Consider the following 26130-nt stretch of genomic DNA (forward strand, 5'->3'; position numbering starts at 1 on the left):
ACTTGTCAAACGGCTGTAGCTCCCCAGCCACGTGTTCTCCTCCCCACTTCAGCCTCCTAGTCTTCTGCACAAGTTTCTCCACTATTTTTTATTCGTACACATTTTTAATAAAAATCTCAGAGCCGGGCTTCCCTGGTGGCGCAGTGGTTGAGAGTCCGCCTGCCGATGCAGCGGACGCGGGTTCGTGCCCCGGTCAGGGAAGATCCCACATGCCGCAGAGCGGCTGGTCCCGTTAGCCATGGCCACTGAGCCTGCGCGTCCGGAGCCTGTGCTCCGCAACGGGAGAGGCCACAACAGTGAGAGGCCCACGTACCGCAAAAAAAAAAATCTCAGAGGCTTCCTTTTGCCAACTTTGGTTCCTGGTTCCTGTATTTAAAAAATAAATAAACTGGGCTTAAAATTTCTTTTCAAATATAAAATTGTGCCAGAGACTACTTTTTTGGGCTATATTTCACATGGCATTGGATGGCTAGGACAGTCTCTACTGATTTGAAGCTGAGAGAATATGGGGCAGTTAGCTAGCCCCAGGCATCAAGTTCATCTTGGGCCACCTACCTTTCTAACCAGAATTCTTCCTTGCTCCTCTTCACCTGTTTGTCTGGTATGCAGTTGTCCTACAGTTTTCTCCGTGACCCTTACCTGTAGTGGTCTGAGCAGGGTTCCAAAATCACTTTTCCCTCCTTTGTCCCAAAGCCCTCATTCCATCAGTGAAGTGGTAATGGAATGGTCCCTTCTGTCCATCAAAAGCATTCTGTCTTAAAACTTTTCTCTATCACTTGGCACTTCATGTCTTGAATTAGTTCATGGTTTGGAATCCCAGCTTCACCACATGCTGTGACTCTGACCAAGTCACTCAACCTCTCCCAGGAAATAAAGAGTTGTTGATATTTCAGCTGCTGCTGTCCCCCCGAAACGAGCCTCTGTGCCTAGAAATCCTCCAGAATCCAAGTGAAAGAGAAGGATCACCTGATGTTCATATTTTATGAACCAGAGACATTTTAATGCTCTATACAAAAACAAAGCTACATATCAAATATCAGAACTCAAAGGCTTAAAAATTAAATCACATGTATTTACACTTAAGAAATCACATTAACTAAAAAGGACACAATAATCCCTGAAATGGAGACAGGCCTGGAGATTCTGGATTGCTTCAGTCAATTTGGCTCTCAGTCTTCAGGGCATTCTCACCAAACACCTGCATCCTCGTACAGGCCCATCAGTCATGCTCAGTCCACAGTTTGTTACTCTAAAAACACTAGTCTACATACAGCTTTGCTCTATAGTGAGAGGGGACCCAAGTTGCACCCTAAAGAATACTCAGTATAGAGGAAGCACACAGTGAGAATGAAGGGCATTTCAGACAGAAAGGAGAGATTGAACTCTGATATGATAACATATCCAAGAGTGTTTATCCACAGTCATTGATCCACAAGCCCGATTCTGTGAGACAGGATTATTAAGGGGAGGGCGAATTACGAGGACAAACAGGCAATAAAAGAGTAGTGTAGATTAAGCCTGACGGAGAAAGACTTGCAATACTCTCCTACAGGATTTTGGGGTATATCCAGCAGGCAGTGGGAATTCAAAGGATTATTAACAATGGGGTGGGTTTTATAAAGAGATTTAGGGGAAACTCAGGTTAACGTCCAACCCGTTGAGTTAAAGTAGCCATGAGACATCCACGTGTGTGGGGTTAAGTAGCAAGTGGCTAGATATGCACAGAGGTCTGAGGGATGGATAAAATAATTAAAAGACAGGGATCAGTCACTCACTCAACGCTCATTGCATGGCTTCTCTGTGTCCTAAGGCACAGATGGAAGCTAGGATGCAGCCATGAATGAGACACACAGCCTCTGCCTCTCGGATCTTACGACTGAACTGGAGAGAGAGATTAAACAGCCACTAGACAGTCATTTCAATGTTACAGAAGAGAAGCAGAGGGTATCTGAGCACTTAGAAGAAGCTGACCTAGCATGAGGGGCTGTGGAAAGCTTCCCTGTGCAAGTGATGCTTGAACCAAACTCTGAAGGATGGAGAGGACTTACCTATGTGGGGTGGAACAGAGGGTTCCAGGTGGAGAAAACAGCAGTTCAAAGGTATGAGGCAGCAAGGAGGAAGTGGGGAAATGGATGGAAGGTGGAACACATGAAGGCCTCAAGGGCACAGAGACATCCAGGTAAGACTTGAGAATGGCTTACGGAGTCAAAGAGGAGATCAGACTGACTGCAGAAAACAATCTGGGTAAATAAGGTGAAACACAGGACAAGACCACACACAGGCAATTCTTGACTAAGCCAAGAAATTGAGGCTTAACACCAGCATCAAGCTGAGAGTGGAGAAGGTAGGGTGTAATCACCAAGAGAAACACAGGATAAAAACAGTACACAAATGGAGCTGGATGTCCATGTTTTGGTAACGGTTCAGGAAACGTTTTTTTCAGAAAACAGTGATCTTTAAAAAAAAAAAGTCAAATTATTTACAAGTATCAAGTAAGCATAGTTAAATCTTAGAAAAATAATATATATGTATATATATATATATACAAAACAAATTGGACAAATACAACCATTGACAAAAATAATGCAAAATGGTAACCATTAGTACAATGCTACAAATGCTCACAGCTCTTTTCAAACTCTACTGTAAAGCAGTCCTTGTTTTTTTAATCTTCCTGATGTCAAAAGTATACAAATTTAGTTAAAGTTGACTCCATTACAAGTGATACTTTTATTGGTTCATTACGAAGATTAAATTCACGGTGCACCACTCTGTTATTCACCTGTAAGATAAAAGCACAAACTGTCCAAAAGAATGTAAAGCCCTCAGCAAAAGCCTCTTAGTAAAGCCCACAGAAGGAGACGGCAGAATTCTCTGACTGCACCAGGAAAACAATGCAGACACCACCCACCAAGTGCTTGAAGGCATCGAGTGGCTGCGTGCACAGACCCGGGTTCAAGTCAACTTGCCCCTAGGTAACATCAGGCAAGATAGTAACCTCCTCTGACCCTTGGTAACTCATGGCATATGAAAGCATTGGATTATGTTTTGTCCAAAGTATCCAATAGCTCTATTAATTCCAGTGCTGCTTGTAACCCTACCATCTGCTGCCTCACTAAGCTCTAAGTGCCTTTAATGCAAAGGTCGCATCATGCTCACTTTTGGACTTTCTTGCCAGTGTCTACTTAGCAAGTGCTTTAAAAACGAACAGTGTTGGGACTTCCCTGGCGGTCCAGTGGTTAAGACTCCACGCTTCCACTGCAGGGGTGCGGGTTCCATCCCTGGTCGGGGAATTAAGATCCCACATTTCAAAAAAAAAAAAAAAAGAATGCTGTTCATACCATATGACCCAGCAATTCCACTCCTGAGTACATACCCGAAAAACACAAAAACACTAATTTGAAAAGATACATGCACCCCAATGTTCGTAGCAGCATTATTTACAATTGCCGAGGTATGGAAACAACCTACGTGTCCATCAACAGATGAATGGTAAAGAAGATGTGATACACACACACACACACACACACACACACACACACACACACAATGGAATACTACTCAGCCATAAAAAAGAATGAAGTTCTGCCATTTGCAGCAACATGGATAGACTTGGAGGGTATTATGCTAAGTGAAATAAGTCAGAGAAAGACAAATACTATATGATATCACTTATATTTGGAATCCAAAAAAACACAACAAACAAGTGAATTAAAAAATAAGGAAGCAGACTCACAGATATAGAGAACAAACTAGTGGTTACTGTAGGGAGAGGGAAGGGTGCAGGGGTAATGTAGGTGTGGGGGGAGAAGGGTTATTATGGGATTATATGAAAACATGTGTGAAACTTTTGAAAATTGTAAAGCACTATAGAATTTAAAGAATCTTTCATTCAGTTAAAAAATACTGGCTTTCAATTTTAAAAAGAGAATGCTGTTCAATAAAGACTTAATGAACACCAGTCAGCAAAACAACTTTCACTTAGCATTAACTAAAATGGATTTCTACTTACGGTAGGTTAAATCTGTCTTTATTATTACATTTTATTGAGACGCTGACGAGAAACTATTTTCTTAAAGAGAGAAATTGAGCAATATAAGAGATTTGGAAATATGGTTAGAATGACTGTCAAAATTGTCTATACTCCTTCCATTTAACATTTTTTCCCCCAAGAGCTTACCTTAAAATGAGATGAATACCTCAACATAATAAAGGCCGTATATGACAAACCCACAGCCAACATCATTCTCAATGGTGAAAAACTGAAACCATTTCTTCTAAGATCAGGAAAAAGACAAGGTTGCCCACTCTCACCGCTATTATTCAACATAGTTTTGAAAGTTTGAGCCACAGCAATCAGAGAAGAAAAAGAAATAAAAGGAATCCAAACTGGAAAAGAAGTAAAACTGTCACTGCTTGTAGATGACATCATACTATACATAGAGAATCCTAAAGATGCTACCAGAAAACTACTAGAGCTAATCAGTGAATCTGGTAAAGGAGCAGGATACAAAATTAATGCACAGAAATCTCTTGCATTCCTATACACTAAGGATGAAAAATCTGAAAGAGAAATTAAGGAAACATTCCCATTTACCACTGCAACAAAAAGAATAAAATACCTGGGAATAAACCTACCTAAGGAGACAAAACACCTGTATGCAGAAAACTATAAGACACTGATGAAAGAAATTAAAGGCAATACAAACAGATGGAGAGATATACCATGTTCGTAGATTGGAAGAATCAACATTGTGAAAATGACTATACTACCCAAAGCATCTACAGATTCAATGCAATCTCTATCAAACTACCAATGGCATTTTTCACAGAACTAGAACAAAAAATTTCACAATTTGTATGGAAACACAAAAGACTCCAAATAGCCAAAGCAATCTTGAGAAAGAAAAATGGAGTTGGAGGAATCAGGCTCCCTGACTTCAGACTATACTACAAAGCTACAGTAATCAAGACAGTATGGTACTGGCACAAAAATAGAAATATAGATCAATGGAACAGGATAGAAAGCCCAGAGGTAAATTCACGCACATATGGTCACCTTATCTTTGATAAAGGAGGCAAGAATATACAATGGAGAAAAGACAGCCTCTTCAGTAAGTGGTGCTGGGAAAACTGGACAGCTACATTTAAAAGAATGAAATTAGAACACTTTCTAACACCATATACAAAAATAAACTCAAAATGGATTAAAGACCTAAAGGTAAGACCAGACACTATAAAACTCTTAGATGAAAACATAGGCAGAACACTCTATGACATAAGTCACAGCAAGGTCATTTCTGACCCACCTCCTAGAGAAATGGAAATAAAAACAAAAATAGGGCTTCCCTGGTGGCTCAGTGGTTGAGAGTCCACCTGCCAATGCAGGGGACACGGGTTTGTGCCTGGGTCCGGGAAGATCCCACATGCCGCGGAGCGGCTAGGCCCGTGAGCCATGGCCGCTGAACCTGCGCGTCTGGAGCCTGTGCTCCACAGCGGGAGAGGCCACAACAGTGATAGGCCTGCGTACTGCAACAACAACAACAACAAAATAATAAAAAATAAATAAACAAATGAGACCTAATGAAACTTAAAATCTTTGGCACAGCAAAGGAAACCGTAAACAAGATGAAAAGACAACCCTCAGATGGGAGAAAATATTTGTAAACGAAGCAACTGACAAAGAATTAATCTCCAAAATATACAAGCAGCTCATGCAGCTCAATATCAAAAAAATAAACAACCCAATCAAAAAATGGGCAGAACACCTAAATAGACATTTCTCTAAAGAAGACATACAGATTGCCAACAAACACACGAAAGGATGCTCAACGTCACTGATCATTAGAGAAATGCAAATCGAAACTACAATGAGGTATCACCTCACAGCGGTCAGAATGGCCATCATCAAAAAGTCTACAAACAATACATGCTAGAGAGGGTGTGGAGAAAAGGGAACCCTCTTGCACCGTTGGTGGGAATGTAAATTGATACAGCTACTACGGAGAACAGCATGGAGTTTCCTTAAAAAACTAAAAATAGAACTACCATATGACCCAGCAATCTCACTACAGGGCATTTACCCTGAGAAAACCATAATTCAAAATAGTCATGTACCACAATGTTCACTGAAGCACTATTTACATTAGCCAGGACACGGAAGCAACGTTAAGTGTCCATTGACAGATGAATGGATAAAGAAGATGTGGCACATATATACAATGGAGTATTACTCAGCGATAAAAAGAAACGAAATTAAGTTATTTGTAGTAGGTGGATGGACCTAGAGTCTGTCATACAGAGTGAAGTAAGTCAGAAAGAGAAAAACAAATACTGTATGCTAACACACGTATATGGAATCGAAAAAAAAAAGTTCTCATGAACCTAGGGGCAGGACAGGAATAAAGACGCAGACGAAGAGAATGGACTTGAGGACACGGGAGTGGTAAGGGTAAGCTGGGACGAAGTGAGAGAGTGGCATGGACATACATACACTACTAAATGTAAACTAGATAGCTAGTGGGAAGCAGCCGCATAGCACAGGGAGATCAGCTCCGTGCTTTGTGACCACCTCGAGGGGTGGGATGGGGAGGGTGGGGGGGAGATGCAAGAGGGAGGGGATATGGGGATATATGTACACATATAGCTGGTTCACTTTGTTATACAGCAGAAACTAACACAACATTGTAAAGCAATTATACACAAATAAAGATGTTAAAAAATAAAAATGAGGTGAAAAGGAGTTTTGAAAGCTGTTAAGCATCATATGTAAAGCATTAAACAATTTTTTAAAAGAAATAAAAATAGCTACTGTAACTTGGGGAGATAAGGAGTAACTAATCCTATATAACTGTGGTTAAGCCATGAGCTCTAGAAGTGCTCTGCCTGGGTTGGAAAGCCAAGGCTGCTTTCCATCTGTAATAGGAGATGGGAATCCCAGTACCTGCCTGAGAGCTGTTGAAAGACTCAATGTATTAGTATCTGTGAAGCGCAGGGAACAGCAACTGGAGAGCAGGCAGAACTTCAAAGCTCACCTAAAATCCAACTCACTCACGTACCAATGAATGAAGTGTCACTATCAGTTTCCCTTCGCACCTGGCTCGGCCACGACTTCTGCGACAGTCCTCTTAACGCACCATCAGCCTGCTGTTTCCAAACAACTTCTCACCATCTCTCACGCTTTCTCGGGCTTAAGTCAATCTTCTCGTGAAAATGTTCTCATCAAGTGCATTAGCTTTAGACAGAATGGAGCACATGTTCACTTGGAATTTACTTACTTTGGTGAAGAAGTCAGCAATGTGCCACTTATTTCCATACTGTTTAAAGACTTCGGTCATTGCTTTGATCATCACAGAGCCGGTGCGGGGGTCCCGTAAAGCCACATGATCTACAAAGGAAAAAAGTCATTTCATCCATTTTCCTCCTCTAACTTACAGCAAACTTGTGCTTTGACCCATAGTTAAAACCTGGAAAATGGCTTTGAATCGAGAATATAGAAACACTTGCATTAAGATACAATCACAGAGAACTCATGTGACCAATAGCACATAACCTCTCAAGAGGACATTCTTTTTATATGCATTTTTAAAATACAACTTTTCAAATATACAAAAAAGTAGAAAGCAAAGTTTAACAACCCCCCATATAATCATCCCTCAGATCCAAGAGTTATCATTTTGTCGTATTTGCTTTATTTATTCCTTTTCTATTTTTTTTATTGCTGACTTTTGCTCTAGCATTTTAAGCTAAATCGCCCTAAATACAACCATATGGAATTTATTTGGTGGTATTCAAGAGTTTACTGAAATTATCTTTATTATTAGGCTGAAAAACATGAAATATGTCTATATAGTATGGAAATTCAATGGGAATATTAAGATTGCACGCTCTCATAGTAAACCTGGGTTGGGACAGAAAAAACATGGAACATCTTTCAACCTCAGGGTAGACAAAAGTTTCTTACAACACAAAAATCATAAGCCATAGAAGAAAAAAAGATGATGAATTGGACTTAAAATCTAAAACTTTTGTTTTTTGGCACGTGAGAATTCTACCACTGAACCATCAATGCTTATAAAAGTTTTGCTTTTTGAAAGACATCATTAAGAAAATGAAAAGCCAGTCACAGATTGGGAGAAAGTATTTGTAACTCGTACCAGAGAAAGGACTTGTATTCAGAATATATACAGCTTAATAAGAAAACAAACAACCCAATACAACATTGGGCAAAAGAAGATACATGATGGCCAATAGGCACATGAATAGATGGTCAAAAAAATTGAAAGGTGAGGGTCATACAAATTGATAAAAAAATATTTTTTTCATTCTTTTTTTTTTTTGGCTGCGCTGTGCGAGCAGCTCATGGGATCTTAGTTCCCTGACCAGGGATTGAACCCAGGCCCTCGGCAGTGAGAGCACAGAGTCCTAACCACTGGACTGCCAGGGAATTCCCTCATTCTTAAATAACCACAATTACTAATGGGATGTGTGCCCCTTTTGGACACTGCATGACTTCTCAACCTAGGATACCACCATGGTACTTGCTTTTTAGCTCAGCGAACCTCCAAAACCTAGATACCACCAAAATATGATATCAAAAAGAACACAGCACAATCTAATTTTTGGAACCATACCTCACCTGAGCTGGTGGTTCACAGAATTAAGTATAGCTGTGTGACTTCACTGTGGCCCCCTGATCTGGAGACCGCAGCACTAGGGTGTATACCCAGAAGTGAAATTGCTGGGTCGTGGAATAAACAAACTTTCTAGGTATCACACATTGCTCTCCAAAGAGGCATTATAACTTGCTCTCATCAATGGTATATGGAAGTACCCGTTGCCCCCCATCCCCACACATATTTGGTACTGTCTCATCCAATCAGGTAAATATGGGTGACCCAAGGGAATTCCCTGGTGGTTCAGTGGTTAGGACTCCAAGCTTCCACTTCAGGGGCCACAAGTTTGATCCCTGGTCAGGGAACTAAGATCCCACATGCCGCGTGGCACGGCCAAAATAAAAAATAAATCAATTGAAAATTAAAAAAAATATTTGCAGCCAATTAAGCCGACTGTGCTCTTTTCCCCATGGGGGCCCTGTGTGCAATGGCTGCAAATAGCAGCCTCCTCGGTAGTGTATGCGGCCTGTTGCCTGTGTGGGTTGCCCTAAGGCACCATGGAGACAGCCCTTTCCAGTGGACATTAATGACTGGCATGCTGTCCCCAGTCCAGGCTCCTGACGGGTATGCGCAGTGCCTTTAGAAAGCCCCAAGGTGCAGAGGCCAGGGTCCACATTGGCCAAGTCACAATGTCCATCCGCACCAAGCTGCAGAACAAGGAGCATGTGATTGAGGCCCTCCGAAGGGCCAAGGTCAAGTTCCCTGGCTGCCAGAAGATCCACATCTCCAAGAAGTGGGGATTCACTAAGTTTAATGCAGACGAATTCGAAAACATGATGGCAGAAAAGCGGCTCATCCCGGATGGCTGTGGGGTCATATACATCCCTAACTGCGGCCCTCTGGACAAATGGCGGGCCCTGCACTCACGAGAGCCTTGGTGCTGTCCCCTCCTTACTCGTGCCCACCAATAAATCCTACTTTCCTGTCAAAAAAAAAAAAAATTAAAAATTAAAAGAACTGGGATCATGCAAAAAAAAATTGGTGATCCAAAAGATTAATTTTATCACATATTCCAAGTTTTCCACTTTGGGTACTTTAAATATCCCTCCAGGTATAAATCTTAATTCTTGATTAAAGCAAAAGTTTAATACTGTTCTCGGCTGATAGGAATGAATGGAAATCCCCAAGGCATGCCATTCCTCCAAACGAGGAAGCTGAAACTTGAGCTAGAAGCAGAAAGCAAACGGGAAAACCAGAGTTGCGCTTGTGTCTAAGGGGAAATGTCAAGTCTGGAAGGTGTACCTGGGAGATAGGAAGATGAATTTAAGATCCTGCATTAACCATGTGACCCTGAGCAGAGCTACAGAGGTCCACGTGCGGGTGGTAATCCTCTCTAAAGGAAAGCATAACTGAATTATGCCCCCAGGAGTATCACAGAATAAGATTCAATAAATGAGCTAAGAGTTCAGACACACAAAGAAACAAACCCCCATGAGTGACAGGCAACAGAACGACCACAAGAGTGATCCCCAAAGACTTTAGATATTGAAAGTATAAGGTAAAAAATATAAAATAACTGTGCATGAAATGTTTAAAGAAATAAATGATGGAATCACAAGGAAGAACAAGCAAAGACACTGTTACATCATCGGTCAGATTTGGGTGTAAAGTGAACTTACCACCTATAAATCTTCCTTAAATGAATTTCTAAAGGATATACTTCATGAAGAAAGAAAATGGTCTGAGATTCAGGACAGATAGAGAAGAAAATGGTAAACACATGCATAAATATAAACAAACATACACTGTATAAAATATTACAAAAGTGTTCTAAATTGTGGGGTTTTAAAAAAGGAATAGGCATTACCTAGCATAGTGCTTGTCACCCTAGAGCATGCCAACCTATCTGATGAAAATGTGTTGGGTTAATATCCTAATTTAGAAGAAAATTAGGGTGGAAGGAGAAGGAGTGTAAGAATACATAAATAATTTCATATAAATAAAGATACAAAAAATAAAAGTTAGAAGTAAATGTTGAACAATAGCGCTTAAGTGTGGAAGGTGATGAGAATTAGTGTTCTAAGGTTCTGTGTATCATCAGGGAGTAAAAATAAGCTTACTTACTTATAACATTTCACAGGGAACCAGGAGAAGAAGAGATGCGAAACACATATCTTCCAAGTCAGTAGAGGGATAAAATGTAAGAATGACAAACTAAACTCACAATCAATCAAAAACAAGAGCAATAAAACTACCATAATATTGTACACACCAACTATACTTCAATTTTTTTAAAAAAGAGCAATAAAGGAGGGGAGAAAAGCAAATAAAAGTAAATAGCACAAAGTAAAATGGTAAAAATGTAAATATATCAATAGTCACAATAAAGATAAATTGTCCTAACTCACCAGTAAGAAGATTGATATTAGACTGGATTAAAAAACAAAATCCAGTTATATTCTGTTTAAAGGACCACCTAAAACATAAGGCCCAGAAAGGTTAATAGAAAAAGGTCTGAAGGAGATATACCAGGCAAATATGGGCCAAAAGAATACTGGGGTATCTATATTAATATCAGAGAAAAACTAATACCAAAAAAAGCACTATTTGGGATAGTAGGTTCACTAAACAATGATTAAAATATTTATTTCACCACAAAGTGTAACAATTCTAAAATCATATGCCTCTACTAAAGTTGCCTCAAAATATATAAAGAAAAGAAAAATAGATAATAGAACTACAGAAGAAACTGACATATCCACCAGGATAACATGACATAGTAACACATTATCTCAGTTATTGGCAGGTCAAGCAGACAAATTACTAAATATGTCTGCTTGACCTTTAGTAGAGACTTGGAACAACACAACTGAGCTCAATTAATAGAAATATATAGAACCTTGTATTCAAGAAGTGAACACATATTCTTAAGCACATATAGAATATTCATGATAGAGCAATAGCCATTAAAAAATGTACTACAGGGCTTCCCTGGTGGCGCAGTGGTTGAGAGTCCGCCTGCCGATGCAGGGGACACGGGTTCGTGCCCCGGTCCGGGAAGATCCCACATGCCGCGGAGCGGCTGGGCCCCTGAGCCATGGCCGCTGAGCCTGTGCGTCCAGAGCCTGTGCTCCTAAACGGGAGAGGCCACAACAGTGAGAGGCCCGAGTATCGTAAAAAAAAAAATTTACTACAGATGAAGACATAAATCAAGTCTCAACCGATTTTAGATTGGTATAGTTGATATTCTTTCTCAAGAATAAACTAGACATCAATAATAAAAGGATAAATAATAATAAAAGGATAAATTTTAAAATTTCAATACCAGAAAAATTTAGAGGCATATTTCTAAATAACTAATGGGTAAAAGAATAATGGAAATTTAAGAATTCTTGAAACTGAAGGATAAAAATGTTACATACTAAAATATAAAAGATACAGTGAAAGCAGTAATTAGAGGGGGATTATAGGTTTAAAAATGCTTTTTTTTTTAAAAAGGTAGAAAATAATGACCCAAGTACCTAACTGAAAAAGCTGGGAAATTAAGAGTAGAATAAACCCTTAAAAAATGGAGAAAAATGGAAATATGAGGCAAATTAATGAAATCAGAAGCAAACATAATAATAGGATTAACAAAACTAAAAATGGGTTCTTAACTAAATAAATAAACCACTGGCAAGACTGATCAAGAAAAAAAAGAAAGCCAGAAATATTAGAGGTAAAGAAGGGAACATAACTACAGATAGAGTCCACGTGATTAAAGATACAAGGAACCCTACAACAAGAAATAAGAAAATAAACTTGGGCTTCCCTGGTGGCGCAGCGGTTGAGAATCTGCTTGCCAATGCAGAAGGGACGGGTTTGAGCCCTGGTCTGGGAAGGTCCCACATGCCGCGGAGCAACTAGGCCTGTGAGCCACACTACTGAGCCTGCGCGTCTGGAGCTTGTGCTCCGCGACAAGAGAGGCCGCGACAGTGAGAGGCCCGCGCACCACGGTGAGATGAAGAATGGCCCCTGCTCGCCGCAACTAGAGAAAGCCCTCGCACAGCAACGAAGGCCCAACACAGCCAAAAATAAATAAATAAAACTTTTTTAAAAAAAGAAGATAAACTTGCTTTTCTCCCGTTGAGAAGCTAGTTTTCCCATCACTTATTAAACGGTCCATCCTTTCACCATTGATTAGCAATGGCTTCTTTGTCATGTGTCTCGTTTCCCTATATATTTGGGTCTACCTCTACATTCTTTATTCTATCCCAATGATCTGTTTGTCTATGTACCGGCTGATAGAGTTTTTGTTATTGCTTTCTACTAAGTCTTCATATCTTAGAAGACACATTTTCTCAAATATCTGCATAGCTCACACTCTCATGGCCTTCAGTTCTACACAATAATCACCTTCTCAGTGGAAACATCTCTACACATCTCTCTTTAAAACCACAGTCTCGGGACTTCCCTGGTGGCGCAGTGGTTAAGAATCTACCTGCCAATGCAGGAGACATGGGTTAGATCCCTGGTCCCGGAAGATCCCACCTGCCGCGGAGCAACTAAGCCCGTGCGCGTGCACCACAACTACTGAGCCTGAGCTCCAGAGCCCGTGAGCCACAACTACTGGAGCCTGCACACCCTAGAGCCAGTGCTCCACAAGTGAAGCCACAGCAATAAGAAGCCCACGCACCGCAAGAGAGTAGCCCCTGCTTGCCACAACTAGAGAAAGCCTGTGCTTAGCAACGAAGATCCAATGCAGCCAAAAAAAAAAAAACAAAAAAATTATAATCTCCACTTCTACCCCTCAATACTCCCTCTCCCCGGTTCCTGCATTACTTTTCTCCATAGCACTTATCACCATCTAACATTTTATTTGGTAAACTTTTCACTGAAGGGTAACCATCATACAGAAAAGTATGCAAAGCATATGGATATATAATAGCTCAATAAATTTTCATAAAATGAACACACCCCCATAACTGGCACCCTCATCAAGAAACACGATGATACCAGTACTCCAGAAGTCCCCTCTTGCTGCTCTGGTCATAACCACTCCAAACACTGTGCACCCTGAGGACAAGCAGCACCCGGACTTCTACCATCCACCATAGATTAGTTTTGCCTGTTTTTGAACTTCATAGACATGGAATCATAAAGCAACCCAGGATCTGTTTTCCGTATGTGCTTACTGTTGTCTCCTCCCCTAGAACATAAGCTCCATGGAGGCAGAGATTTTTAGTTCTTGTGTTCAATACTGAATCTCTAGTCGTCAACAGAAATAGCCAGCATATAGTCATGAAATTCATTCATTCAGCAAAATCGGAGCTCAAGATTCCTCGTCTTGACCCTTAACTGTTCCATAACAATTTTGTGATTAGTTTGTCAAATTCCACGAAAAAACACGTAGAATTCAATTTACAAACTCATTTGGGGAAAAAAAGGTCATTTCCATGGTATTGAAAATCTCCACCATGAGCATGGTATTTCCCACCATTGATTCAGGTCTTTCTTTATGCCTTTCCGGAATGTTCTCTCATTTTCTCTAATAAAGTTCTTGCTCATCTTTTGTTAGTCATTCCTAGACATCATTCACTAAAGCAAGAAAAAATAACATGGTATCTTTTTTCTTTTCTATTATATGTTCTAAGTGATTACTGCTAGATATTCAAAACTATTGATTTCTACAATATTGATCCTTACATCTTTTCTTATCTTAATGAATTAGCTAGGACTACCCATGCCATGTCAAACAGTAGGAGTGAGAGTGGGCATGCCTGTCTTACATCTAACTTTTTAAAAAATTTACAGCTTTATTAAAGTATGATTGATCATTGACAAGCATCTGCATATATATATATTTTTGGCGGCACCACGCGGCATGTGGGATCTCAGTTCCCTGACCAGGGATTGAACCCATGACCCCTGCATTGGAAGCAGGGATTCTTAACCACTGGACCACCAAGGAAGTCCTGCACATATTTTAAGCAAACAATTTAATAAGTTTTGACCTATGTATACTTCCGTGAAACCATCACAACCAAGATAATGAATCCAATCAGCCCCCTCCAATGTCCTCATGCCCCTCTGTAATCCTTCCTTCCCTCTCCACTCCCATCTCCAAACACAACTGATTTGCTGTCTTACAGACTCATTTGCATTTTCTAGAATTTTATATGCATGGAACCACACAGTATCTGCTTTATTCTGTCGACTCCTTTCAGTCAGCAGGATTATTCTGAGCTTCGTCTATGCTGTAGCACACATCAGAAGCTCATTTCTTTTATTGCTGAGTAGTATTCCACGTATGAGATACCGCGATTTGTTTATTCTTTCACCTGTTGATCATTTGGGTTGTTTCCAGTCTTTGACTATTTCAAACAAACCTGCGTGCACTTGCTGTGTTACAAGTGTCTATCAGGACGTATGCTTTCTTTCTTTCTTTTTTCTTTAATATTTATTTATTTATTATATATTTATTTATTTTTGGCTGTGCCAGGTCTCAGTTTTGGCACTCAGGATCTTTGTTGCAGCATGCAGGCTTCTTAGTTGCGGCATGCATGCAGGATCTCGTTCCCCGACTAGGGATCGAACCCGGGCCCCCTGCATTGGGAGCACAGAGTCTTAACTGCTGGACCACCAAGGAAGTCTCAGGACATATGCTTTCATCTCTCTTGGATGAATAAAGTTACATCTAACTTTAATGGGGATATTTTCATTTTATATTATTGTCCTTATTTTCCTTTGCTTCCATTTCTTCACTAACATTTTATCTTGAATTGCATATATATATATATATATATATATATATATATATACGTGTGTATATGTATATATACACACACATAAGCTATTTTAATCCTTTTTGAAGAAAGTCAAGATAATAACAGCTAAATAAATGCCCTTGACCATTTATTTCTATCTTCTCTACATTTTCCTGTTTCCCTTTCACAACTGAATCAAGTTCACCCCTTCAGCACACAAGATTCTTTTGGATTTTAACTTATTAGTGTTAACAGTATAGTAATAATAAGGATAATAATGTAATCAGCATAATATATTAGTAATAATATTAATTTCTTTTTTACCTTATTATGCCAGTTATTATGATAAGCACAATACCTGCACTACATAATTTAATTTATATAACATCCCAATGACACAAGTATATTTTATCATTCTTCTTTTGCATAAAGAAACTGACATATCTAGAGGCTAAGAAATATTGAAGGTCTCAAAGACAGCAAGTGGCAGAGCTGGCTTTGGACCAAGATCTTTTTCACATGAGAGCTGATGATCTCATTTACTATGTGATACTTTGCTAAAAGGGTGGCATCCTCCTGGAAGACATGAACAGCCAGATGCAAACCTGCCATCTCTGAAAGTGGAACAGTTGAAGATGGATAGGTTAGTGAAAATTTCTCCTTATGTACATCAACCTGTAAAGCACAGATAATATTTTTTAAAAAGATTTTCAGTAATTCCCTGGCAGTACAGTGGTTAGGACTCAGCACTCTCACTGCCAAGGACCCAGGTTCAATCCCTAGTCGGGGAAATAAGATCCCATGAGCCACGTGGCACAGCTAAAAAAAAATAAAAAGATTTTCAAAATCATTAGGAATAAGCTAAACTCTCTGGACGAATGTGCATCTCACTGTCATCAAGCCTCACTGTCTTACCTGCCTGGGTGGGATAGATGATGAAATAATCACTGAATGTAGGCAGCCTCCTCTTCTCTGATCCATCATCCGAGTCCATGGGTTCATCATCCGTTTCAACACCACTGTCTCTTCTCTCTATTTTTTGAGGAATGAAAATGCAAACTACGATAATACACCACTGACACCAGTAATCTTTAATAAAAGTCACAACAAGCTTGTATCTCCATAAGAGAGAGAAATATCCACCAAAGTTAACATAAATCAGATATTAGTCCCACAAGCCACCTGGAATCACATGAACGGTGGGACATCCCCTGGAAATTGCCCACCTCTCTCCCAGAATTTGAGGTTCCCCAACCCACCTCATGAATTTAAAGACTTAGACCCTTCCTGAGCCTAAATTAACTATCCTATCCCAGGAAAGCTTTCCCTTCATTCTTTCCTCCCAGCTCAAAGTCCCTACTATACTACATAACTAAAGTTACATCAGCTAAGCGTCCGCTAATGTAAAATAATTTTTTAAAACTCAGTTTTCTTTCCTCAATCATCAATATGAGAATTTCCTAGAAACAGAACTATTACAAAGAGGTCTCCACTTACCTCCTCTGCAGGCCTGGATTATAAAGATTTTTGGTTTCTCTTGAAGTGCTGGACAATTTTTATTGTTAAACATTTCAAAAATGCCTTCCAGGCTGACTTTTTCACCATCTTTCATTTTGATAAAGCCTTCTTCTCCGTGGGACATAAGAGCAACAAGGCAACAGCCAATGTCATCTTTAATTTCATTTAGTCCATCTCGAAATGATGTTATTTTTCCAAGTAACTCCTGTAAAATAGGAAAACGTATTAAAAAGAACTGCAAGTAGGAAAACCCAGAAATCCCAGAGATGGCTCCTTTACAAGGTGATCCAATGAGACGACAAATATGAAAATACCTGCATCTCTAACAGAGTCAGTATAACTTGTCACTTCCCTTTTGGTTGCTTTCGGAATTCATATGATTTCTTCTTGTACCACTGGTGGTTCTTGTTTGACAAAATTAGGGTATTTCTGATTCTCTACCACAAAATACAACAGAATTATAGCTCCCCAAAGGGTTAATGTATTTCAATGCTATATTATTAACTTACTTTAATATATAAAATTATCTTATAAAATTAATACCCTCAATAAGCTAGAAATGGAAGGGAATGGAGGAGTCTACCCAATCATATCTACTTGCCAGAATCTATCAGGAGACGTCATCAGAATCAATCCCACTGAAAAGAGAAGACAGGAATGGCTGTTCTCACTAGCCTCATACATGTTGTAACAAAGATCCTAGCCATTTCAATAAAGTAAAGTAAAAAATTAGATGAAGTTTAAACATTGGAAACAAACTCATTACTTACAGATAATATGACTATCTAGAAATATAATCAACTTACACATAATATGACTATCTAGAAATATAATCAACTAAAAACTACTAGAACTAGAGATCAGCAAGTTGACCAGATACAAAGTTAATTTACCAAGATCTATAGCTCCCCAATTACCCAGGAATAATAATGTAAACCACATAATGGAAAAGGGATCCATTCATGGTCATAAAAAAAGTAAAACAATACGTAGGAATAAACCTAACAAGAAATGCACATTACCTAAGTGAAGAAAATTATTAAAAAAAAAACTTTAGTGAAGAGGCAACATAAACTATGACATACCGATGTTTCTGAGATGACACAATACTATTAATTTGCCAGTTAACTCTAAATTAATCTCAATTCAATGTCATGTCAATTAAAATCTCAAAGGATTTCTGTGAAACTTAACCAGATGGTTCTCAAGGTCACAGAGAACAGATGCTCAGGAACAGCAAAGTGCTCAAGAATAGCAAAGAACATTCAGAGGTTTAAAAAAAAAAAAAGCAAAAAAAACATAAAAAACAATGAATCCCCATAGGATAGGTCCTATCAGACATCCAAAGGTACTATAAAATCATGGTGAACAAAACACTGATATACCAGCTTAAGAATAAACAAATGTATGAATAGAATATTTTAGAATACAGAAATTGATCCAAATATATATATAAGGATTTAGTTTATGATAAGAATGGAATTCAAATATGTGGGGAAAGGATGTATCATCAACAAAATGAGATGACTGGCTTGGAAATAAAGTTAGACCTCCCACCTCACTGTTCCAAAAAATATAATTCCAGTGAGTAGAAGGCTAACCTTAAACTATAAAAATGTTACAGAAAAATAATTTAAAAAAATTTTAAGTTGGGAAGTCATGGGGTTTAATCAAGACATAAAAGCCAAGAAGGCAACAAACAGAAAGACTGACAAGTTTACTCACAAAAACTAAGACTTCCCTAGGGAAGTTCCCTCGTGGTCTAGTGGTTAGGATTTGGCACTTTCATTGCTGTGGCCTGGGTTTCATCCCTGGTCAGGGAACTGAGATTCCACAAGCCGCATGGTGAGGCCAAAATAAATAATTTAATAAATAAATAAAAAAGACTTGCAATGCCATGGAGCAACTAAGCCCATGTGCCACAACTACTGAGCCCACGCACCACAACTACTGAAGCCTACGTGCTCTAGGGCCTGTGCTTTGCAACAAGAGAAGCCACCGTGATGAGAAGCACGCGCACTGCAACGAAGAGTAGCCCCCGCTCGCCACAACTAGAGAAAGCCCATGCGCAGCAACGAAGACCCAACACAGCTAAAAATAAAAAAAATAAATTTAAAAAAAAATAAAAAAGACTTCCATTTGACTTAAGATAACAAAAAGTCAAAAGGCAAGTAACAAGGCAGGAGAAAAATATTTGCACTCTATTTTGTCTAAAATTCGGGAAAAAGAACTACAGAATAAGAAAAATAAAATCCAGGGTGGTCCAGTGGTTAGGACTCCGTGCTCTCAACGCAGGGCCCGGGTTCGATTGCTGATCGGGGAACTAAGATCCTGCAAGCCACATGGCACAGCCAAAACAAAAAGGAAAAAGAAAATCCAGTAAGAAAAAAGGGCAAACAGGTAATTCAAATAATTCACAGAAGAAAAAAAATGGCCAGAAGATGTTCAACCAAACTAATAATCAGGAAAATGAAACAGTGAAATAATTTTACCAGTAAAGTTGCTAAATATTTACAAATAAATGTTGACAAGATGTAGAGAAAGAGGCCACTTCTGGACTTTTGGGAGAATAAACCAGAAGAACCCTGGCAATTATCTGTAATCTGAATGGAAAGGACTGGATTAAAAAAATCACATAATATTGGAAGAGATTCTGGTACAATCCTTGGGAAACATGAAGGAGTCTGTTTTTAGCTTTGAAATAATAAAATCAAAATTTATTGAGCGCTTACTATAAGCCAGCTACTATTCTGAGAACTTTTACATAACGCAGCTCATTTCATCCTCACCATAGCCCTACAAGATAAATTACTATCACCACCCCCCTCCATTTTAGAGATAAGAAAGTAGTCAATTAATTTAAGACAGAATTTCTAGAACTCTTGCACTATTATTTTGTGTCAGGTAATCTTTGCCTTGGGGGCCGTCCTGTGCACTGTAGGGTGTTCAGTAGCACCCTGGCTCTACCTCGGCAACTACACAAGATGCCAATAGCACCCTCCAGTTGTGACAACCAAAAATGTCTCCAGACATTGTCAAATGTCCTCTGGGGGGACAAAAGTCACCCTCAGTTGAGAACCAGATTTAAGGTAACAACTAGTAAGAGACGAGATTCCACCGGTCAGTGTGTGCTGCTTTCCTAGCCCTTCTGCTATGCTGTTCCTTGATATTCACGAGCAGTGCCTCCTGGGGTCTATGAAGGACTTTCCTGTTATTATCCCAAAACATGCGCAGGGCTAGGCCAGGACTCAGCTGGGGTCAGAGAAGTCAAAATGCAGTTCCCACCCACCACCACCACTCTTCCACCTCATTTTCTTGTGTCCTCGAGCTAAATCACAATGCAATTCTGCCCAGGGCTCTCAGCAACTCCTCTCCCCACCCCTCCCATGGTTCTAAGCAAGTCCCACCAGGATCTTCCAAAGCCCCTGGGCTCCAATGCTGCTGGGATTCCTCTGGCCTGGCTGCTTGATGACCTCTCAAAGCTGTCCCCTTGGTCTTCCCGTTTCCAAATGCTCCGGACCTTGCCTACTCTGGACTCACAGCTTGTCCTTGGGCCTCCTTGCCCAACTCACTTTTACACCTTCTTGGATTCCCTTCCCTCTTCAAATGCAGGGACCCAAGAGGTCCCTGCTTGACTAGAAGGGAAGCTGGAGTATCATCACACACTTAACATGACAAAAGCATCTGTATCCAACAGGTAAGCTGGGTAAGAATTTCATCAGGACATACACATCCATTGCTCAGCAGGCCCTGGTCCTAAACAGGTAATAAAACCCAATTTTTTTAAAAAGGAAGGAAAATTATAATATCCAAGCTACAATTTTTCTTCTTCTTTTTTTTTTTTGGCTGTGCCGCAAGGCATGTGGGACCTTTGTTTCCCAACCAGAGATCAAACCTGCGCCCCTTCAGTGGAGGCACGGAGTCTTAATCACTGGACCGCCAGGGAAGTCCCGAGCCACAAATTTTCATTTTTGTTTTTAACTTGGTACCATTTTGTCGGGATCGATGCACAACGTATTTTCGAACTGGCACTGGTCAAGCCAGTCCTCCATCAGTAGGACATCCTGGTGAGCGCCCAGCCTGTTTCTCTTCACACACATGAGGAAGGCCTTCCGCCTGCCACTCAGGTCATAACGGTCCTGTTTTCAAGGAAAGCCAAGAAACAATATTTAAACCAAACCAAATCCAAATACACCTTATATGTGAAATGAGTTTCTTCTGGAGTTAATGATGACGTTTCCCAGCTCAGAGCAGGGGCACAACACTGATTTCCTCTCTCATCATGACTTCATTTATAATTTTTTCAAATACCTTTCTCAAACTAGGACGAATAGGCCAATTTCATTTTTAAATTCCTATACATAGCCAGAACTGCCCGTTTAAGGAAAATGGTAAATGACAACACAGGGCTGCAGTTATCAAAATCCAGAATGTGGGACATTCTACAGGACAAATAACCTGGTTTCGTCAACAAACAAGAGAAGAGGTCAAAGGGAGACGTATCATAAATTAAGCCTCTTAAGAGACAAACCATCAAGTGTAACTGTGTAGACCTTGCGTGAGTCGGACCCTGACTCAATCCAACTGTAAAAGGCATAAGAGCCAGCCAAGGACATCTGAAGGCTTGACTGCCAATAAGGAATTTGTTTCTAGGTAGAATAATGGTATCATGGCTATGTTTGGAAAAAGTCTTTCTCAGAAATACATACTCAAGTATCGTATGTATGAAAGTGATATGGTAGCTGGGGAATTTGCTTCAATATAATGGGGCGGTGGGGGGAGGAGCAGATGAAACAAGATTGGCCACGTTGCTAATTGTTGAATCAGGGCAAAGAGTAGGCTGGGCTGGAGTCTGGAGATTCATTTTTCTCTTCTCTCTACTTTAGCTTATGTTTTAAATGTCCATAATAAAACAAGCAAAAAAAGGCCGGAAGCCAGCAATTTATGTAGTTTCGAGAGGCCACACAGCCTGCAATGCCTTCGTCTGTAAAATGCAGATACTAACTAACCTCATTTGGTTAATGCGTGCAAAGTGGTTTTATCTGGCTAATGTTTTGCTTTTCCTATTTATAACGGAAAGCAGGAAGATCTGACCGCTTGAGACAATGACACAGATACCCACCTCCAATCCAACAGAAGCAGCACAAAAAAATGTTCAAATGGTGACTAAATACTATGTTAAAGAGTCCAGATATTTACCAGTTCACCTTCCACACAGTCATAGCTTCTCTTTGGAATCTTTCGTGGAATCACTGAATGAATTTTCATGAAAAGACAAAACAGAAAAGAACATATTTTTTCTTTTTCCTCTTCTTTAGCATGATCTGCTGTCATTCCTGTTAACAGGAAGCACCTCCCAAGGATATCAGTTGCCTCTTATGTTTTAAAACAGGTTTCTAGGATTCTGAAAACCCTCTCCCAAACTCATAAGGACGAAAACTTAACAGAACTCCCTTAGGCCCCAGTCAGATTCAGGGGCAGGGAGAGCCAGGCCAGAGATGAAAAGGAGAAGCACCAATGAACATTAGTGAACATGCACCTCCAGAAAAGGAGACCAAGACATCAATAAACAGAAAAATGAAGTTAAAGGAACTAGACCCTATTTAATTTTTTAATTAAACAAACTCTTAGCATTCAATTCAAATATTTTTGGAGTGCCTACAGTGTGTAGTCATGATACCGGGTAGTTTGGTTGATTCTGAAAAACAAAAAAGCCCAGTTTACCAACTGCAAGAGACTCACAGTTTAAAGGGGTGATAACAAAAGTGTGATACATTAACCACTAAGCCTGGAGAGACATTATGATAAGTGCTGTGCAGATGCAGTCAAGGGAGAATCAAAGGCTTCGTGGGGCCAGTATTCTGCCTACAGGCCATGTTTTGAGGTCGTTTACAGTTGTCACCCATTAGGAATCTAAAAGTCAGCAAAGCAACATACCTCAAAACTCAACCAGATCTTCATTGGCATACAATTGCTTTATAATGTTGTGTTCCTTTCTGCTGTGTAACAAAGTGAATCGGCTCTATGTATACATATATCCCCTCCCTCTTGCGTCTCCCTCCCACCCTCCCTATCCCACCCCTCTAGGTGGTCACAAAGCACCGAGCTGACATCCCTGTGCGATGCAGCTGCTTCCCACTAGCTATCTATTTTACGTTTGGTAGTGTATATGTGTCAATGCTACTCTCTCACTTCGTCCCAGCTTACTCTTCCCCTCCGCGTGATTTTTCTCAAATTTTTGGAGAGCTATTAGCCAGGAATTTGGTGTAATGACTCATTACGTTATTCCTTAAAAAACGTTAAGAGTTAAGTAGTGGTCGTACTTTTGATTTAATAATTAAAAAGGAAAAAAAAACCAAAAACTCAACCAGATCATAAGCATGCGACGGCAGAGACCAGCAACAGTATATTTTAGTGTCTACCTCAGTGTGCCCAGTAGAAGTGCTTTCTCTTTCTTTCTCATTCTCTCTTTCTCTATGTACACAAACTCGCTCACATATTATACACACATACATTTATTAAACTTACGAGGGGAAACCCTAACCGCCCCCAACTTGTTACATTTCTTGACCTTAAGCCACATCTTCCCAGATTTATGGCAAATGTTCTAATGGTGGATTCCAACACGGGGTTTCTCACTGCATCATCTAAAAACCTCCTCCATCATAATCACTTGGAGGTAATTGTTAAAAATGCATCTCAGGCCTGCTGAGTCAATCTGATTTCTCAACCCACCCCAGAATGAACTGGTAGACCCTGATGGCTACTCTTGGACTGGTCACTTCGATTCCGTGCCTGGGAACTGTCTCTCTCCTGCCCGCTTATCCCCCGGTTCCCACTTCCCGCTGCGCGTTCACTGGTCCCTCGACCCCCGCATCCTCCTTGCTCCACTTCCCCCACCCCACCCTACTGAAGCTCGGTCCACCGCCGCTCACCTGTGCCCCAGGCCTAACCCGGCGCTCACCTAGGACACCCCCCTCCCCGCCAGTCCCCCTTCCCTCCAGTCAGTACCCCCTCCCCCTGCCCAGGAATCCCGGTCAGTCCTCCCTCCGCCAATCCGGGAATCCCCGGGCGGTAGGGCCAAACCCAGCGGTCACCAAGCACCCCCTCCGGTCCCCCCAACCCCGGGAATCTCCGCGCGCTCACCCGGGCCGTCGGCGGCGGCGCTCTGCCAGCGCGGCAGCAGGTCAGCGCGGGGCAGCTGCTCCAGCACCTGGACGAGGACGCGCTTGGCGGCGGCCGGTGGGTAGTACTGCTTGGCGAGGAGCCTGGCCAGCCCCGACGGGCTGCGGCCCTCCAGCTCCAGCTTCACCTGGCTCACGCGCGGCTCCACCTTCTTGAGGTGGTCGCGGAAGCTGCGCAGCTCCTGCGAGGACAGAAGGTCCAGGGTCTCCTGCAAGCGGCTCTGCAGCTCCTCCATGGCCGGCGGGATCTTCGGAGGCGCCCGCGAACCGTCAGACCCCGAGTGCCCGCCGATTCCCGGGCTCCCCTCCATTGTCACCCAATGATGCTGAAGCGACCGGGCGGGAGGGACCAATCTGAGCCCTGCGCGCCTCACACGCCTCCCGCTTCTCCTCTTTGTTTTGAAAACTGGAGGCGTTTCCGCTCGTCCTCTGAAGCCCGGAGATCTGGACGCCGTCTGCCTGCAAGGTCCCGCCTTCCGTCCTCTCGGGCCCGAGGTCCGCCCCCGCCCCGGAGCCACGCCCCGCACCCTGGAGGCCCCGCTCCGCCCACAAGAGCTCCTTCTTTAACCCTTCGAGCGTGGGTTAGCAGAGCCGAGTGGTGCCCGCCCTGCAGGGCTACTCCGAGGTGCTCTGCCTTGGCACGCGTTACGATCATGCCCAGGCCACAGCCTGATTACATTAGAACGTCTGGGTGGCCGACCAAGGCATCAGTGGTTTTTAAAGCTCCCTGATGATTCCAGTGTGCAGCCAAGTTTGAGAACCACTGACCTTAGAGCGTTTACCAGCTACCTAAGCCAGTAGTTCCCAAGGAGCAGGGAAGAACTTGGAAGGTGAAAGAACACCTACAGATTATGGCATTGAGCCAGTTTTTTTTAGAGAGGACATGGTGACAAAAGCTGATATTTGAGAATTTGAAGGCAGCAAGGAGGTGGAAGGGCACACTGCTCAGCCTGGAGGCATGGAAGGAGCACTGCCTTGGAGAGCAGATCTCAGCTTTGCAACCCCCCAGAGTCCTATTGCTAGGCTCCCTGACTTGATTGGGCCCTCAGGAAGTGATGACTCACTTTAACCGTGGTTTGCCTCAAAATTACTTACCCTTTCCAACAGCTGGTGAAAGAATCTTAGGACTTGTTTGAATCCTGATGCAAATAAACCAACTGTAAACAATAATTTTTGAGACAATCAGGGAAACATGAATATGGACTGGGTATTGGCTGATAAGCAAAAAAAAATGTTAACTTCTTTTCAAGTAGGATAATAACGTTGTAGTTACCTAAGAAAAATGTCCATAATTTTTAGATATGCATATAGAAATGTGGAAGGGTGAAATGGTATGATGTGTGGGATCTGCTTTTAAAAGCTTCAGTTAAGGAAAGAAAAAAGGAGGTGGGGGAGAGGGGAAAGACAAGCAAAAATGGCTAAATCCTGATAATTGTTCCATTTGAGTGATGTGAGTGAAGGGGCAATGTACCATCTATTCTACTCTTGTGATTGAGATATTTCATAACATATTCTTGGAAATTGAGTATAGCAGCTTGAAAGCTTTGCTTCTGTCCTTTTTGCCTCCTGCCTTACTAGGCCTTATCTCTAGCGCCAGATGACTGTTTACTCCCACAAAGCTCCGCCCCTATATAATTTGCTTTAAGTCTAAGGCAGCCAAGAACGAATCAATTAAAAAAAAAAAAAAAGTGGGGGGAGGGCACTGGGCAGTGTTTCCAAAGCCCTCTGAAGCTCACTAGCCACTTCCTTTCTGAACTTTTAACACTTGTGGGAGACTACGGGAGAGGAAAAAAATTCTGGGGGCCTCGGATATGTAGACTCCAGGGCCACTTGCCTCTGGAATCAGAGTTCATAATGGCAAATTTCGGTTTTACTCCATATTTAGAGAAAATGAGACGATTTCTCCAAATTTTAAGATGATTTGCCCCCAACAGAACAAATGAAGAGCAGGGAGGGGCCTCTGGTGGCTGAAATTCACCAGCTGTGTATAAGGCGAGCAAATCTGCACTGGGATGAAGCCTGCACCTCTCGGGCTTATCTCTGCCCCTCCACTCCCAGCAGCCCCTG

At 41.3% G+C, this 26130-nt stretch overlaps 1 protein-coding gene and 1 non-coding gene across 3 annotated transcripts; one reads left to right on the plus strand and one right to left on the minus strand.

Moving 5' to 3' along the window:
* Positions 1–372: 372 nt before the first annotated feature.
* On the minus strand, positions 373–24499 carry CASP14 (caspase 14). Of its 2 annotated transcripts, none has more exons than XM_029243899.1 (7): positions 24026–24499; positions 22079–22131; positions 20869–21018; positions 16859–17084; positions 16277–16393; positions 7278–7387; positions 373–2782 (listed from the first exon to the last, which is right to left on the minus strand). In XM_029243899.1, exons 1-7 carry the CDS (start codon positions 24372–24374, stop codon positions 2681–2683), a joined length of 1107 nt encoding a protein of 368 aa, XP_029099732.1. In that variant the 5' UTR covers positions 24375–24499; the 3' UTR covers positions 373–2680. The 2 variants fall into 2 exon arrangements, with proteins under 2 accessions (XP_029099732.1, XP_029099733.1); XM_029243900.1 differs by lacking the exon at positions 373–2782 and adding an exon at positions 6746–7146.
* Positions 9050–9184, plus strand: LOC114908181. The gene has a single exon (XR_003796878.1). It is a non-coding gene; the product is annotated as a small nucleolar RNA SNORA70 (small nucleolar RNA).
* Positions 24500–26130: the final 1631 nt, after the last annotated feature.

Source organism: Monodon monoceros, unplaced genomic scaffold, assembly GCF_005190385.1.
Source record: "Monodon monoceros isolate NGI ecotype Baffin Bay Population unplaced genomic scaffold, NGI_Narwhal_1 Super_Scaffold_3, whole genome shotgun sequence".
Taxonomy (NCBI): Eukaryota; Metazoa; Chordata; class Mammalia; order Artiodactyla; family Monodontidae; genus Monodon; species Monodon monoceros.